General features: G+C 57.6%; 3 protein-coding genes across 4 annotated transcripts in view; all 3 read left to right on the forward strand.

Annotated features, from left to right (window-relative positions):
- LOC121352055 (C-type lectin domain family 4 member F-like) overlaps nt 1-3,304 on the forward strand; it is a 3,884-nt gene extending 580 nt beyond the window's left edge. The window contains exons 2-6 of the mRNA XM_041464621.1: nt 642-722; nt 1,074-1,115; nt 1,368-1,519; nt 2,216-2,328; nt 3,126-3,304. Coding sequence (XP_041320555.1) covers nt 642-722; nt 1,074-1,115; nt 1,368-1,519; nt 2,216-2,328; nt 3,126-3,282 — 545 coding nt within the window. The 3' untranslated portion in view covers nt 3,283-3,304. The remainder of the gene's footprint in view (nt 1-641; nt 723-1,073; nt 1,116-1,367; nt 1,520-2,215; nt 2,329-3,125) is intronic.
- Nucleotides 3,305-8,309: 5,005 nt separating this feature from the next.
- LOC121352051 (sperm flagellar protein 1-like) lies at nt 8,310-10,120 on the forward strand. Its single transcript, XM_041464616.1, has 5 exons — nt 8,310-8,430; nt 8,516-8,627; nt 9,191-9,341; nt 9,855-9,903; nt 10,059-10,120. The coding sequence occupies exons 1-5, from the start codon at nt 8,310-8,312 to the stop codon at nt 10,118-10,120; spliced, it is 495 nt and encodes a 164-aa protein (XP_041320550.1).
- Nucleotides 10,121-14,507: 4,387 nt separating this feature from the next.
- Nucleotides 14,508-15,003, forward strand: part of CUNH20orf27 (chromosome unknown C20orf27 homolog) — a 6,961-nt gene continuing 6,465 nt past the window's right edge. Inside the window, exon 1 of one of the 2 annotated variants that reach the window (XM_041464608.1) lies at nt 14,508-14,595. In XM_041464608.1, coding sequence (XP_041320542.1) covers nt 14,510-14,595 — 86 coding nt within the window. In that variant the 5' untranslated portion in view covers nt 14,508-14,509. Of the gene's footprint in view, nt 14,596-14,656; nt 14,723-15,003 lie in introns of those variants that run through there. The other variant, XM_041464609.1, reaches the window with a different exon arrangement.

Consider the following 15,003-nt stretch of genomic DNA (forward strand, 5'->3'; position numbering starts at 1 on the left):
GAGGGGGCTGGGAAGGGAGCTGGGGAGGGGGTGGGAACGGGCCTGGGAAAGGGCAGGGAGCTGGAGAGGGGCTGGGGGCTGGGAAGGGGTTGGAGAAGGGCTGGGAGTCAGGAGTGGGATGGGGAGGGGGCTGGGAAAGAGCAGAAAGCTGGGAAAGGGAGTGGGAGTGGGCAGGGGGCTGGAGAGGGGCTGGGGGTTTGGGAGGGAGCAGGGAAAGGGTGGGAGAGGGGTTGGGAGTGGGGAGGGGGCTGGGAGAGAGACGGGGATTGGGGCTGGGGTCTGGAGAGGGATTGGGATGGGGACTGGAATGGGGAGAGGGCTGGGTGGTCCGGGCACGGGCAGGGAGTGGCCGGGGGTCCCCGGGCAGGGGGCTGGAGCGGGGGGGGGGGCGGGGGGCCCCGGGGGGGGGGGGGGGGGGGGGGGGGGGGGTCCCGGGCAGGGGTCGCGGGTCCCCTCCCGGCGCTGTCCCCACCCCAAAATGGGCACGGCCAGGCCGGGCTGGGGGGGTCTCTGGGTCGGGGGTTCCGGGCAGGGGTCGGGAGGAGTTGGGGGGTCCCGGGCAGGGATTGAGGGGCACAGGGACCCCCTAGCAGGGACCCCGGGCAGGGTCGGGGGTCCTGTCACGCCCCTGTCCCCCCCAGACGTGCAGGGCCGGGGGGAGCTGCGGGCGGCGCGGGCGGAGCTGGCAGCGGCCACCGACCCCCTGTGGCACAACCCCGACGGTGAGGGACCCCCGGGGCTGGCACTGTCCCCAGCCTGTCCCCAGACCCTCCCTGAAGCCCCCGTTCTGCACCCGCTGTCCCCAAACGCCATACACAGCCCCTGTCCCCAAGTCCCGTCCTGTCCCCAAACCCTGACTTGTCCCCAAATCCTGTTCCCTGTCCCCAGCTCCTGTCCCCAAAGTGTCCCCAACCCGCAGTGCCTGTCTCTAGCCTGTCCCCACCTGCAGTCCCTGTCCTCTGTCCCCAGAGCGTCCCCAGCCCTTGTCCCTGTCCCCAAACCTTGTCCCCAAGTCTTGCCCTCAACTGCTGTCCCCAGACCCAACTGCTGTCCCTGTCCCCATGTCCCCACAGGTGACACCCCTTCAGCGGCACAGCGGCGGCAGGACCAGCTCGGTGGGTGACGGGGGCGAGGTGACAAAGGCGGCGACACGGGCGGTGACAGGGAGGTGTGACGGGGGGTGTGACACTGGTGTGGCCGTGTCCCCGCGCAGGGCTGTGGGGTGCCGGGTTCCGGGAGGTGACAGAGGGTGTGACAGGGGAGTGTGACAGCAATGTCGCCGCGTGCCCGGCTCGGGGAGGTGACAAGGGCGGTGACAGGGGTGTGACAGGGGGCTGTGACAGGTGTGTCGCCGTGTCCCCGCGCAGGGCAGTGGCTGCAGGCGCTGGCTCTGGGCTGGCGCTACCACCGGGGCAAGATTTACCTGTTCTCGGGCCAGCGGCAGCCCTGGGCCGCGGCCGAGGCCGCCTGCGCGGTGACACACGCGCACCTGGCCATTGTCACCAGCGCCGAGGAGCAGGTGAGGCTGGGAACACCCCCGGGGACCGCCACTCCTGTCCTGTCCTGCTCTGTCCCCTCCCACCTGAGCAGCGTCTGCCGGGGCACCTGTAGGGGCCTGTCCCCAAATCCTGCACACAGCCCCTGTCCCCAAATCCTGTCACCAACCCCTGTCCTGTCCCCAAACCCTGTCCTGTCCCCACATCCTGTCCCCAACCCCTGTCGTGTCCCCAAACCCTGTCCCCAGGCCCTGTCCGGTCCCCATATCCTGCACACAGCCCCTGTCCCCAAACCCTGGCCTGTCCCCAAATTCTGTCCCCAAACCCTATTCTGTCCCCAACCCCTGCACACAGCCCCTGTCCCCAAGCGCTGTCCTGTGCCCCTTTACCTGCCCGTGCTTGTCCCCAACCCTTGTCTCCCACCCCTCCTCCCTGCCCCCACTTCCAGTGCCCCCCCACCTGTCCCTTCGTCCCTTGCCACACTGTCCCGTGTCCCCTCCTCTGTCTTACCTGTCCCCCCACCCGTGTCTCCCTTTTCTGCCCCATCCTCCCTGTTCCCCTGTCCCCTCCCATGTCCCCGTGTCCCCCGTCCATGTCCCCCATCCCACCTGTTCCCCTTGCCCCCTTTTCCCTGTCCCCCATTCCCATGTCCTGTCTCCTCCCCTGTCCCCGTCCCCTCACCTGTCCCCATGTCCCCTGACCTGTCCCCGTGTCCCCAGGCCTACCTGGCCCGGGAGGCCCGAGGTGGCACCTACTGGATCGGGCTGGCGGCCACGGGCCCGGGGGGCGCCTGGCGCTGGTCGGACGGGACCCCCTATTCCCCCGACCACAGGTGAGCGGGGTGGGGACACCTGGGGACACTTGGGGACACGGCTGTCCCCGAGCACTGAGCAGGTTCAGTCCCCCAAAAATCAGTGAGAGGATCCTGTTAATCCAGTGGGATGATCCCACTAATCCAGGGGACTCAGATCCCCTAAATCAAGTGGGATGATCCCACTCATATCCAGGATGTTCAATGCCCCAGGAATTAGTGGGATGATCCCATTAATCCTGTGGGATGATCCTACAAATCCAGGGGGTTCAGATCCCCTAAATCCAGTGGGCTCGGATCCCCTAAATCCAATGGGATCATGCCACTAATTCAGTAGGATAATCCACTAATCCAGGGGACTCAGATCCCCTAAATCCAGTGGGCTCGGATCCCCTAAATCCAATGGGATCATGCCACTAATTCAGTAGGATAATCCACTAATCCAGGGGACTCAGAGCCCTTAAATCCAATGGGATCATCCCACTAATTCAGTAGGATGATCCCCTAATCCAGGGGACTCAGATCCCTTAACTCCAATGGGATCATCCCACTAATTCAGTAGGATGATCCCCTAATCCAGGGGACTCAGATCCCTTAACTCCAATGGGATCATCCCACTAACTCAGTAGGATGATCCACTAATCCAGGGGACTCAGAGCCCTTAAATCCAATGGGATCATCCCACTAATTCAGTAGGATGATCCACTAATCCAGGGGACTCAGATCCCCTAAATCCAGTGGGATAATCCCACCAATCCAGGGGATTGGGATCCCCTAATCCCGCGGGATGTCCCCGCTGATCGGCGCCTTCGGGGCAGTTTCTGGGCTCCAGGCCAGCCGGACAGCACCGACCACGGCCGCTGGGGCGGCGAGCGCTGCGTGCAGATCCACCCGGTGGGCGCGGGGCTCTGGAACGACCACAACTGCAACTTCAGCTTCCCCTGGGTGTGCCAGAGGGACCTCAGCGTCCCCTGAGCGTCCCCGCGGCGGCGGCACCTCGGAGAGTTGTCCCCAAGGAGGGGTGGGGGGGTTGTGGGGTTTGGGAGGCTTTGGGAATTGTGGGGTGATCCCGTTAATGCTGGATGATTCCTGGATCTGGGGGGCTCAGATACCTCCAAAAATGTGGGATGATCTCAGTCATATCCAGGAGGTTCAATTGCCCAAAAATCAGTGGGATGATCCCCCCAAAACTGTGGGATGATCTCTCCAGAAGAATGGGATAATCCCCCTTACCCTTTGGGGTGATCCCTCCTGTCCTGTGGGGTGATCCCTTTTATCCTGTGGGGTGATCCCTCCCATCCTGTGGGGTGATCCCACTCAATTCCAGGAGGTTCAATCCCCCAGAAATGAGTGGGTTGATCCCTCTTTATCCCATAGGATGATCCCTCCAAAACTGTGGGATGATCCCTCCAGAGGAATGGGATGATCACTCTTATCCAAGAGATTCAATCCCCCAAAAATCAGTGGGATGATCCCTCCAAAACCTGTGGGATGATCCCTCCAGAGGAATGGGATGATCACTCTTATCCAAGAGATTCAATCCCCCAAAAATCAGTGGGATGATCCCTCCAAAACCTGTGGGATGATCTCCCAAATCCAGAGGGCTCATCCCCCCTATCCAAGGGTCCAGATCCACCCAGTGGGCGCGGGGCTCTGGAACGACCACAACTGCAACTTCAGCTTCCCCTGGGTGTGCCAGAGGGACCTCAGCGTCCCCTGAGCGTCCCCGCGGCGGCGGCACCTCGGAGAGTTGTCCCCAAGGAGGGGTGGGGGGGTTGTGGGGTTTGGGAGGCTTTGGGAATTGTGGGGTGATCCCGTTAATGCTGGATGATTCCTGGATCTGGGGGGCTCAGATACCTCCAAAACTGTGGGGTGATCCCAGTCATATCCAGGAGGTTCAATTGCCCAAAAATCAGTGGGATGATCCCTCCAAAAAAATGAGATAATCCCCCTTACCCTGTGGGATGATCCCTCCAAAAAAAGGGGATAATCGCCCTTACCCTTTGGGGTGATCCCTCCTGTCCTGTAGGGTGATCCCTTTTATCCTGTGGGATGATCCCTCCAAAACTGTGGGATGATCATCCCTATCTTGTGGGATGATCCCTGCCAATTGGGTTCACTGGGAGGTGATCCCACTCAAATCCAGAAGGTTCAATCCCCCAGAAATCAGTGGATTGATCCCTCTTAATCCTGTGGGATGATCCTTCCAAAACTGTGGGATGATCTCTCCAGAAGAATGGGATGATCCCCCTAACTCTGTGGGGTGATCCCTTTTATTGTGTGTGGTGATCCCACTCATATCTAGGAGTGCCCAAAAAATCAGTGGGATGATCCCTCTGAAACTGTGGGATGATCTCTCCAGAAGAATGGGATGATCCCCCTCGTATCCAGGTGGTTTAATCTCCAAAACCAGTGGGGTCATCCCCCAAAACCAGTGGGATCTCATCCCCCCATATCCAGTGGGATCAATCCCCTAATCCAGCGGGGTCATCCCCCCTTACCCAAGAGAATCATCCCCCAAAAACAGTGGGTTCATCTCCCATATCCAGAGGGATCATCCCTCCTCTTTAGGGAATTCACCCCCCCATATCCAGGGATCTCATCCCCCACATCCAGTGGGATCATCCCCACCCCTTATCCAGTGGGATCATTCCCCCTGTTTAGGGAACTCATCTCCCCAATCCAGACGGATCATTTCCCCTATTAAGGGAATTCATCCCCCATATCCAGTGGGATCAATCTCCCAATCCAGAGGGATCATCCCCCTTATTTAGGGACCTCATCCCTCCCGGTTAGGGATGTCATCCTCCATATCCAATGGAATCATCCCCTAAAACCAGTGGGATCAATCCCCCAAAACCAGCGGGATCATTCCCCCATTTAGGGAATTCATCCCCCATATCCAGGGTTCTCATCCCCGCTCTCCAGTAGGATCCTCTCCCAAAACCAGTGGGATCTTATCCCCCCTATCCATGGGTCTCATCCCCCCTATTTAGGGATCTCATCCCCTCCAAAACGATTGGGATCATCTCTCCTATCCAGGGATCTCAATCCCCTTAGCCAGTTGGATCCTCCCCCAAAACCAGTGGGATCTCAACCCCCAAAAACAGTGGGATGATCCACCCCTCCCATTCAGGGATCTCATCCCCCAAATCCTGTAGGATCATTCTCCGTATCCAGTGGTGTCATTGTCACTCTCCAGTGGGATCAATCCCCCAAAAACAGTGGGATCATCCCCCTTATCCAGTGGGATCTCATCCCCCAAAAACCAATGGGATCATCCCCCCTTATCCAAGAGAATCATCCCGCAAAACCAGTGGGTTCATCCCCCATATCCAGTGGGATCAACCCCCCAATCCAGAGGGATCATCCCCCAAAACCAGTGGGATCATCCCCCTTACCCAGTGGGATCTCATCCCCCAAAAACCAATGGGATCATCCCCCCTTATCCAAGAGAATCATCCCGCAAAACCAGTGGGTTCATCCCCCATATCCAGTGGGATCAACCCCCCAATCCAGAGGGATCATCCCCCAAAACCAGTGGGATCACCCCCCATTATCCAGTGGGATCATTCCCCCTTATTAGGGAATTCATCCCCCATATCTGGGGGTCTCATCCCCTCTCTCCAGTGGGATCAAACCCCCAATCCAGAGGGATCATCCCCCTTCTTTAGGGATCTCATCCCCCAAAACCAGTGGGATCATTCCCCCTATTAAAGGAATTCATCACCCATATCCTGGGATCTCACCCCCCAAAACCTGTGGGATGCCATGCCCCATATCCAATGGAATCATCCCCTAAAACCATTGGGATCAATCCCCCATATCCATCGGGATCTCATCCCCCATATCCAGGGGTCTCATCCCCCTAAACCTGTGGGATTATCCCCAAATCCAGTGGGATCTCATCCCCCAGTCCCGCGGGATCACCCCCCTTTATCCAGGGATCCCCCAATCCCAGCTGTCCCCAACCCCACCTCTGTCCCCAATGTCCCAAATCCTGGTGTCACCTCCCCATCACCCCAAATCTGTCCCTGGTTAAAGTGTCCCAACCCCCCACTGTGACATTTTGGGGTCCCCAACCCCCCCAATTTGGGAACACTCCCCTCAAATTACTCACGGCTGAGCAGAGAATAAATTGCTTTAAATAACACAAAAGGCAAAAAAAACCCCAACAAAATAATCCCCAAATTGCCCCAGATTACACCCAAAACAATCCCAAAATATTCCTCAAATAACCCCCCTAAAAAAAAAAAGCAAAAAACAAACAAACAAAAAAAAAAACCCCAAACAACCCCAAAATCACCGCCAAATAAGCCCCCAAAATACCAAAAAAACATAAAATACCCCAAAACCCCAAATAGGCCCAAAGTAACACCCAAAACACCCCAACCCCCCTACAAAAATCCCAAAAAACAAAAAAAAAAACCCTCCCAAAAATACCAAAACCAAATCCAAATAACTCCAAAATGGCTCCCAACACCGCCAAAAATATCCAAAAAATACCAAAAATACCCAAAAAAAACCCAAAACAAACTAAAAAAATCCGAAACAATTCCAAATAACCCCAAAACGGCTCAAAAAAAAAAAACGCCAAAGAACCAAAATAACCTAAAATGCTCCCAAAAATACCAAGATCTGTAGAACACACATAAATAACCCCCCAATAAAATCAATTCCAAAAAAAAAAAAAAAAAAAAAAAAAAAAAAAAAAAAAAAAAGGCAAAACCAATCAAACCCAAAACAATCCCAAAATATTCCTCAAATAACCCCCCTAAAAAAAAAAAGCAAAAAACAAACAAACAAAAAAAAAAACCCCAAACAACCCCAAAATCACCGCCAAATAAGCCCCCAAAATACCAAAAAAACATAAAATACCCCAAAACCCCAAATAGGCCCAAAGTAACACCCAAAACACCCCAACCCCCCTACAAAAATCCCAAAAAACAAAAAAAAACCCTCCCAAAAATACCAAAACCAAATCCAAATAACTCCAAAATGGCTCCCAACACCGCCAAAAATATCCAAAAAATACCAAAAATACCCAAAAAAAACCCAAAACAAACTAAAAAAATCCGAAACAATTCCAAATAACCCCAAAACGGCTCAAAAAAAAAAAACGCCAAAGAACCAAAATAACCTAAAATGCTCCCAAAAATACCAAGATCTGTAGAACACACATAAATAACCCCCCAATAAAATCAATTCCAAAAAAAAAAAAAAAAAAAAAAAAAAAAAAAAAAAAAAAAAAAAAAAAAAAAAAAAAAAAAAAAAAAAAANGCCCCCCAGTTTTCCCCCCTTTTTTCCCCCTAAAGGGAAAAAAAAAAAAAAAAAAAAAAAAAAAAAAAAAAAAAAAAAAAGGCAAAACCAATCAAAACAAAACAAAAAAAAAAAGGAAACGAAACAAACAAAAAATGTCCAGGGGGAAAATGGGAGGGAAAAGGGAATTAAAATATGGGGAAAAGGGAATAAAAACGAGATAAAAAGGGAATAAAAAGGGGGAAAGGAGGGGGAGGAAGGGAATAAATAGGGGAGGAAAAATGGAATCTAAAAGGGGGGAAGAGAGGGGTAAAAAAGGTGGAAAATGAAATTAAAAGGGGGGAAATAGGGTGGGGAAAAGGGAACGAAAAGAGAGAAAAAGGAATTGAAAGAGGGAAAAGAGGGAGGGGGAAGAGAACAAAAAACAGGGAAGGGGGAAGAAAAAGGTGGAAAAAAGGGGGCAAAATAAAAAAAGGTGGGGGAAGGAGGGAATATCCGCCCCGTTGCCATGGCACCGCAACGCTCCCCGTAGGCCCCGCCCCCGTTTCTATGGCACCGAGACGCTCCGAGTAGGCCCCGCCCCCGTTGCTATGGCACCGAGACGCTCCGCGCAGGCCCCGCCCCCGTTGCCATGGCACCGCGACGCTCCGAGTAGGCCCCGCCCCCGTTGCTATGGCACCGAGACGCTCCGAGTAGGCCCCGCCCCCGTTGCCATGGCACCGCGACGCTGAGGCCGGTCCCTGATGGCGGCCGAGGGGCCGGAGCCGGGCCGGGACACGTCCCTGGTGTCCCTGTACCGCTGGCTGGACACGGTGCCACTGTCGCGGCCGCGCAGGAACATCGCCCGCGACTTCAGCGACGGGGGTTGGCCTTGCGGGGACACGGCGGGGTGGCCGGGGCGGGCTGTCGCCGTGGTGCCACCCGCAGCGTGTCACCGCTGTCCCCGCAGTGCTGGCGGCCGAGGTGGTGAAGTTCTTCTTCCCCTCCCTGGTGGAGCTGCACAGCTTTGTCCCCACCAGCTCCACGGCGCAGAAGGCCGCCAACTGGGGCCACCTCAACAGGTAGGGACAGGTGCCACAAGCTCCGTGTGACACTCCCTCCCCCCACCCCCCGTCCGGGGTGTCCCCAGATTGTCCCCACCTGTCCTGCGGGCAGTGTCACCCTGTTTGTCACATCCTGACAGTTCCGTGTGGCCACAGAGACACCGTGACGTGCTGCGGGTGGGGATTGGTGTCCCCTAGTGTCCCCCTGGATCCGTCTGGGTCCCTCCATGTCCCTCCATGTCCCTCCGTATCCCCTGTGTCCCCCTGTGTCCCTCTATGTTCCTCTGTGTCCCTGTATGTCTGTCTCTGTCCCCCGTGTCCCTCCGTGTCCCTCCATGTCCCTCGGTGTCCCCTGTGTCCCTGTGTGTCCCCCTGTGTCCCCTTTGTCCCCCTGTGTCCCCTGTGTCCCTCTCTGTCCCCATGTGTCCCCCTGTGTTCCTCTCTATCCCTCTCTGTCCTTCTGTCCGTGTGTCCCCCTGTGTCCCTCTCTATCCCTCTCTGTCCCTCTGTCCGTGTGTCCCCTTGTGTCCCCTGCGTCCCTCTGTCCCCTCCCTGGCCGTTCCACTGATCCCAAATTCCAGGAAAGTGCTGAGCAAGCTGAACCTGCGGCTCCCCGAGGAGATGATCCAGGCGCTGGTGCGGAGCCGGCCGGGAACGGCCGAGCAGCTCCTGCAGCTCCTGCGGGACAAAATCCTCCAGAGGCAGAGGAACAGCAAGGGAGGGGGCGGGAAGGTGAGGAGATCCCCAAAATGGGGAGGAAATCCCAAAAATGGGGAATTCCTGGGAATGGGAATCCCAGGAAAGGTTGGATATTGGGGTTTGGGGAAAGGTGGGATAGGGGAATGATCCCCGGGTGAGATTTAGGGTCATTCCCAACAGAAATCATTCCTGGGTTCTGCTCTGGAGCCAGGCTGGGAGAGCTGGGAATGCTCCCCTGGAAAAGGGAAAAATCCAGGGAAAGCTCAAAGTCCCTGAAGGGGCTCCAGGAGAGCTGCAGAGGGACTGGGGACAAGGGACAGAGGGACAGGACACAGGGAATGGCTCCCACTGGCAAAGGGGAGATTGGGCTGGGATCTTGGCAAGGAATTCCTGGCTGGGAGGGTGGGCAGGGGCTGGGCTGGAATTCCCAGAGCAGCTGTGGATCCCTGGCAGTGCCCCAGACCAGGCTGGAGTCACCTGGGCTGGTGGCAGGGGGTGTCCCAGGTGTGTCCCAGGTGTCCCAGGGGTTTCCCTGCCTTTCCTCAGCCCCCAGCGGAGCCGGCAGCACTGGACGAGGACGGGTACCTGGACACAGGTAAGGGATGGCGGATAAAGGATCCCCAAATCCCCCTCTGGGACTTTTTTGGGGTCCCTTGGAGGGGACAGCAGTGTTGGGGCAGATGACCCCATCTCTCCATCCATCCATCATCCACCATCCATCCATCCATCCATCCCTGTGGGGTTTTCCAGGCCAGCCCAATGTCCAGAGTGATTTGGGAAGGGGCTGCATCCCGGAGGGCGCCTCCAGGTGAGGGCTGGGCAGGGGACGGGACCCTTTTGGGGCCAGGGGGTCTTTGTGGGGTCACTGTGGGGTTCAGGGGGTCCTTGTGGGATTTTGGGAGTCACTGAGGGGGCTCGGGGGTCCCTGTTGTGGTTTGGAGGTCCCTGTGGGGTCTGGGTGTCCCCTGTGGGGTCTGGGTGTCCCTTGTGGGGTTTGGGTGTCACTGTGAGGGTTTGGGGGTCACTGTGAGGGCTTGGGGGGGTCACTGTGGGGTTGGAGGTGATCCTTTGGTGGTTTGGGGTCACTGCGGTGATTTGGGCATCATTGAGGGGGGTCAGTGGATCTTTGTGGGCTTTGGGGTGTCCCCATGGAGGTCTGGGGGTCCCTGTTGTGGTTTGGGGTCACTGTGGTGGTTGGGGTGTCCCCATAGGGTTAGGGGTCACTGTGGCGTTTGGGGTCACTGTTGTGGTTTGGGGTCACCGTGGGATTTGCAGTCACCGTGGGGTTTGGGGGGTTCCTGTATTGGTTTGGGGTCACTGCGGTGGTTTGGGGTCACTGTGAGGGTTTGCGGGGTCACTGTGCGGTTTGGGGTCACTGTGGAGTTTGGGGTGTCCCCATGGGGGTTTGGGGTGTCCCCATGGGGGTCAGGGTGTCCCCATATGGCTCTTGGGTTATTTTGTGGGTCAGGGGTTCACCGTGGGGTTTGGGGGTCACTGCGGTGGCTCTGGCTGTCCCCGAGTGTCCCCTGCGTGTCCCCGCGGGAGACCAGGACATTCCCGTGGGATCGGGGGACAGGATTTGGGCACCTCCCCTCCGGGGGTCACGGCAGGGCTCAGCGCTGTCCCCACGGCCGTGTCCCCGCGCCAGGGTGGTGACAGTGCCAGCGCAGCCCGGGGCTGGCCCTGGCGACATGCGACAGCAGCTGGCGGAGCGCGAGCAGGCGCTGCAGCTGGCGCGGGACACGATCCAGGTGAGCCCATCCCAAATCCCGGCGGCAGGAACGATCCTGGATGCGCGGGGACATCCCGGGTGACACGCGCGACACTGTCCTGTCCCCGCGCCCTTCTTCCCGGCTTTTCCCTGTCCCCCTTTTTCAGCTTTTCCCTGTCCCTTCTTCCATAAAATTTTCCCTGTTCCCCTCTCTCGTCCATCCTTACGTAAAATTTCTCCTGTCCCTCTTTCCCGGCTTTTTCCCGGGGTTTTCCCGGTTTTCCCGGTTCCTCCTCCCCTAAAATTTTCCGCGTCCCTCCTTCCCGGCTTTTCCCTGTCCTCCTTTTCCGGCTTTTCCCGGTTCCTCCTTCCCTAAAATTTTCCCTGTCCCTCCTTCCCAGCTTTTCCAGGCTTTTCCCGATCCTTCCTTCCCGGCTTTCCCTATCTCTTCTTTCCTAAAATTCTCCCTGGCCCCATTTCCCGGTTTTTCCCTCTTCCCCCTTTCCCAGATTTTCCCGGTTCCTTCTCTAAAATTTTCCCTGTCCTTCCTTCCCGGCTTTTCCCGGTTTTTCCCGGTTTCTCCATGTTTGGTTTGGGGTCACTGCGGTGGTTTGGGGTCACTGTGAGGGTTTGCGGGGTCACTGTGCGGTTTGGGGTCACTGTGGAGTTTGGGGTGTCCCCATGGGGGTTTGGGGTGTCCCCATGGGGGTCAGGGTGTCCCCATGGGGGTTTGGGGTGTCCCCATGGGGGTCAGGGTGTCCACTGTGGAGTTTGGGGTGTCCCCATGGGGGTCAGGGTGTCCCCATGGGGGTTTGGGGTGTCCCCATGGGGGTCAGGGTGTCCCCATATGGCTCTTGGGTTATTTTGTGGGTCAGGGGTTCACCGTGGGGTTTGGGGGTCACTGCGGTGGCTCTGGCTGTCCCCGAGTGTCCCCTGCGTGTCCCCGCGGGAGACCAGGACATTCCCGTGGGATCGGGGGACAGGATTTGGGCACCTCCCCTCCGGGGGTCACGGCAGGGCTCAGTGCTGTCCCCACGGCCGTGTCCCCGCGCCAGGGTGGTGACAGTGCCAGCGCAGCCCGGGGCTGGCCCTGGCGACATGCGACAGCAGCTGGCGGAGCGCGAGCAGGCGCTGCAGCTGGCGCGGGACACGATCCAGGTGAGCCCATCCCAAATCCCGGCGGCAGGAACGATCCTGGATGCGCGGGGACATCCCGGGTGACACGCGCGACACTGTCCTGTCCCCGCGCCCTTCTTCCCGGCTTTTCCCTGTCCCCCTTTTTCAGCTTTTCCCTGTCCCTTCTTCCATAAAATTTTCCCTGTTCCCCTCTCTCGTCCATCCTTACGTAAAATTTCTCCTGTCCCTCTTTCCCGGCTTTTTCCCGGGGTTTTCCCGGTTTTCCCGGTTCCTCCTTCCCTAAAATTTTCCGTGTCCCTCCTTCCCGGCTTTTCCCTGTCCTCCTTTTCCGGCTTTTCCCGGTTCCTCCTTCCCTAAAATTTTCCCTGTCCCTCCTTCCCAGCTTTTCCAGGCTTTTCCCGATCCTTCCTTCCCGGCTTTCCCTATCTCTTCTTTCCTAAAATTCTCCCTGGCCCCATTTCCCGGTTTTTCCCTCTTCCCCCTTTCCCAGATTTTCCCGGTTCCTTCTCTAAAATTTTCCCTGTCCTTCCTTCCCGGCTTTTCCCGGTTTTTCCCGGTTTCTCCATGTTGTTCCCTGTCCCTTCTTCCCTAAAATTTTCCCTGTCCCACCTTCCCGGCTTTTCCGTGTCCCCCTTTCCCGGTTTTTCCGTGTTCCCTATTCCCGTCTTTTCCCTGTCCCCCTATCCTGGCTTTTCCCAGGACATCGGGGGGGACAGCAGAGTGGGGACACCGTGGGGACATCATGGGGACACCGTGGGGACACTGTGGGGATGCCGTGGGGACACCCTGGGGACTCGGTGGCCGCTCCTCCCGCCCGGTGGCCGCCGGGATTTAATCCCTTCCCAAATCCCGTTGTTTTTGTAATCCCGGAGCAAATCCGCGCCCGGCGCTGGGAGGTGACAGCGACATCCCCCGTGTCCCCCCCCAGGTGACATCCCCAGCCACGGGGACACGCCCAGGGGTGGCTCTGGGGACCGTCCCTGTGCCAGAGTGGCTTTTTGGGGAAAACCTGGAATTTCCGGCCGATGTGGGAATGGGGGGACAATCCGGGCCCTGGTGTCCCCTCCCTTGGGGACAAACCGGGTGTGATGTCACCGTGCCGGTGACAAGGACACAGCCGGGGCTCCGGGGACCGCTGGGAATGTGGACCCCAGGTTTCTGGGAATGTGGACCCCAGGTTTCTGGGAATGTGGATCCCGGGTTTTTAAGCGTTCCAGCAGCTGGAGCAGCCCCCGGGGTGACATTGTCCCCTCTGTCCCTCACGTGTCCCCTGACCCCGCTGTCCCCCCGGCATTCCCGGGGGACAATCCCGGCACGCTCTGGATGGGAACTGGCGCCATTCCCTGTTCCCTGTCCCCGTGGGAAGGGACACGGAGCTCGGGATGGGGACAGGAGGGACAGGGCTGGATGTTCCCAGGATGGGCGGGAGCAGGGAACGGGGTGGGAGTGGGATTGGATTGGGATTGGGATGGGATCGGAATGGGATTGGGATTGGGATGGGATTGGGATTGGGATTGGGATTGGGATGGGATTGGGGTTGGGATGGGATCGGGATTGGGATTGGAATTGGGATTGGCGTTGGGATGGGATTGGAATGGGATTGGGATTGGGATGGGGATGGGATTGGGATTGGGATGGGATGGGATTGGGATGGGACTGGGATTGGGATGGGACTGGGATTGGGATTGGGATGGGATTGGATTGGGGTTGGGATTGGGGTTGGGATGATTTGGGACAGGATGGGATGGGATGAGATGGGATGGGAAGGAATTGGGATTGTTTGGAATGAGATGGATGGGATGGAGCTGAGATGGGATCAGATTGGGATAAAATAGGATGAGAGAGATGGATGGAATAGGATTGGAAGGAATTGGGATTGTTTGGGATGAGATGGATGGTTGGAATTGGGATGGGATGGAGCTGAGATGAGACGGGATCAGATGGGATGGGAGGATCTGGGATCAGATGGGATGAGAAGAAATTAAATAGGGAGGAAATTGACTGTGATAGGAGAGAACTGAAATGGGATAGGAAGGAATTGGGGTGCAGTGGGATGGGACGGGAAGGAACTGGGATAATTTGGGATTGGATGGATCTGATGGGATTGGGATGAGATGGGATGAGATGAAATCAAATGGGAGGGGAAGGGAAGGGAAGGGAAGGGAAGGGAAGGGAAGGGAAGGGAAGGGAAGGGAAGGGAAGGGAAGGGAAGGGAAGGGAAGGGAAGGGAAGGGAAGGGAAGGGAAGGGAAGGGAAGGGAAGGGAAGGGAAGGGAAGGGAAGGGAAGGGAAGGGAAGGGAAGGGAAGGGAAGGGAAGGGAAGGGAAGGGAAGGGAAGGGAAGGGATGTCACCAATGGGAGAGCGAGGTGGGGGCGCGCCAGCCAATGGGAGCGAGGGGGCGTGTCCCCACAGCGGGAAGCGCGCAGCGGGAGCGGCGGGGTGAGCGGGGCACGGCGACACCGGGGGGACACGGGGGACACGGGGGGACACCGGGGACAACCGGGGGGCGGCAGAGGGGCCGGGGCAGCCCCGCGGAGCGGCTGGCGGGCCGCGGGTGATGGCGGAGGTGAAGCGGGCTCGGGAAAGGGGGGTGGGGACAATCGCGGCCGCGCTGTCCCCTCGCGGTGTCACCTGTCACCCCCATCCTCAGCGTGGGGACACCTCTCCGTCGCCCCCCCACCCAGCATGGCTTCAGACCCCCCCAAACCCCTGGATTTTTCCCCCCCGGGAGAGGTTCCCCCCCTTCCATTCCCGCTCGGTTTTCTTTTATCCCGGCTTTTTTTTTTTTTTTTTTTTTTTTTTTTTTTTTTTTTCCCAACTTTTGGGGTTTTTCCTGCGGTTTTTGGG

This window comes from Pyrgilauda ruficollis, unplaced genomic scaffold (genome assembly GCF_017590135.1).
Source record: "Pyrgilauda ruficollis isolate IOZ18807 unplaced genomic scaffold, ASM1759013v1 scaffold181, whole genome shotgun sequence".
Lineage (NCBI taxonomy): Eukaryota > Metazoa > Chordata > Aves > Passeriformes > Passeridae > Pyrgilauda > Pyrgilauda ruficollis.